The sequence below is a fragment of the Echinops telfairi genome, unplaced genomic scaffold (genome assembly GCF_000313985.2).
Source record: "Echinops telfairi isolate 266 unplaced genomic scaffold, ASM31398v2 ScPeMD7_655;HRSCAF=1070, whole genome shotgun sequence".
NCBI classification, from domain to species: Eukaryota; Metazoa; Chordata; class Mammalia; order Afrosoricida; family Tenrecidae; genus Echinops; species Echinops telfairi.
The window spans coordinates 25,113,483-25,114,698 of record NW_022104553.1 but is presented as its reverse complement, the minus strand read 5'-3'; the positions used below and the strand labels follow the sequence as shown (position 1 = coordinate 25,114,698).

The 1,216-nt window shown below is 64.8% G+C and overlaps 1 protein-coding gene across 1 annotated transcript in view; it reads right to left on the bottom strand.

Moving 5' to 3' along the window:
* The window catches only part of GNG8 (G protein subunit gamma 8), a 3,259-nt gene extending 2,461 nt beyond the window's left edge, over positions 1–798 (bottom strand). Inside the window, exon 1 of the mRNA XM_030886398.2 lies at positions 700–798. Within this exon, the coding sequence (XP_030742258.1) occupies positions 700–783 (84 nt within the window). The 5' untranslated portion in view covers positions 784–798. The remainder of the gene's footprint in view (positions 1–699) is intronic.
* Positions 799–1,216: the final 418 nt, after the last annotated feature.

Here is a 1,216-nt window from a genome sequence, read left to right as displayed (position 1 = left end):
CAACCTTATTTCCGGTTGTACACATTCCCAGCACACCAGTTGTTTTACCCAGTGCCCAGCCAGTGCTCCGCCCTGCGACACTCACTTTCACTTGTGTCTTGTCTGCTTAGCATCAAATCCCGTTTGTGTGATGCCCAGTCCAGAGCCCAGGCTCAACTGGCTGATTGGGTAATCAGTCTTTGCCTTCCATCCCAAAACACAGGGGACCCCCCCCCACACCCCACTGCCTCCGGAGTCCTCTCCAAGTCCGGGAGCATCCCAGGTCCCTCCCCTCCCCTGGGCCTACCCACTACAAGGCCACGCCCCTCATCTGGGCCTGCCCTTCCAAAGCCCCTCCTGGCCCCGCCCCGCCCACCCACAGGCCCCGCCCTAGTTCCTCCCCGTTCCCAGCCCCATTCTAACGCCACGCCTCTTCCATGGCCCCGCCCTAGCTCCTCTTCATTCCCAGCCCCCCTCTAAGACCCCGCCCCTCCCCACCACAGGCCCCGCCCCAATCTCTCCGCAGGTCCAGCCCGAGCCTCACCTTCCCCGCCCCAGTCTGACCCCGCCCCTCCTCCAGCCCCGCCCCCGACACATCCCTTCTCCCTTCCCAGTCCGGAAGAGGTCCTACCCCTCCACCCCCACCCCAACTCCCGCATCATCTAGTCCCGCCCCATCCTCTGAGGCCCCGCCTCCTTTCCCCTGTCTTCCGGGTGGTACCTTCATGCGGTCGAGGTTCACCTCCAGCTTCAACTGTTCCACCGTCTTTCGGGCTTCGGCGATCTTGGCCATGTTGTTGGACATGGTTGCGGCGAGGAAGGGGTTAAGAGCCCAAGGGCCTGGAGGGATAGGATAGGTCCCTGAAGTGGGAGGAGGTGCCGGGGCCCCAGGTCCAGGGGCTTGAATGAAAGGCTGCACCGACTTGGGTGGGTGCCCAGAGGCAGGTGGTAGGTGGGGCCGGGCAATGAGGGTGCCGGGGAGGGAGGAGGTGGCGCACTGACATCGACGACGACGTGGGGACCGAGAGGCAGGCTGCAGGTGGAACCGGACAGCCAAGAGCTGGTGGGGTGGGGGTGGGGTAGAGGGAGGCCCAGGTGGGGGTAATGAGAAGCAGGGGGAGGGCCCACAGATGAAGGCAGATGATGGGGGAACAGGTGCTGGATCAGGATCCGGGGACCCAGGTGTCCTCACCCCCCAGGGTTAGAACAGGAGCCGCGAGGGTGGCCTCCCCCTCCCC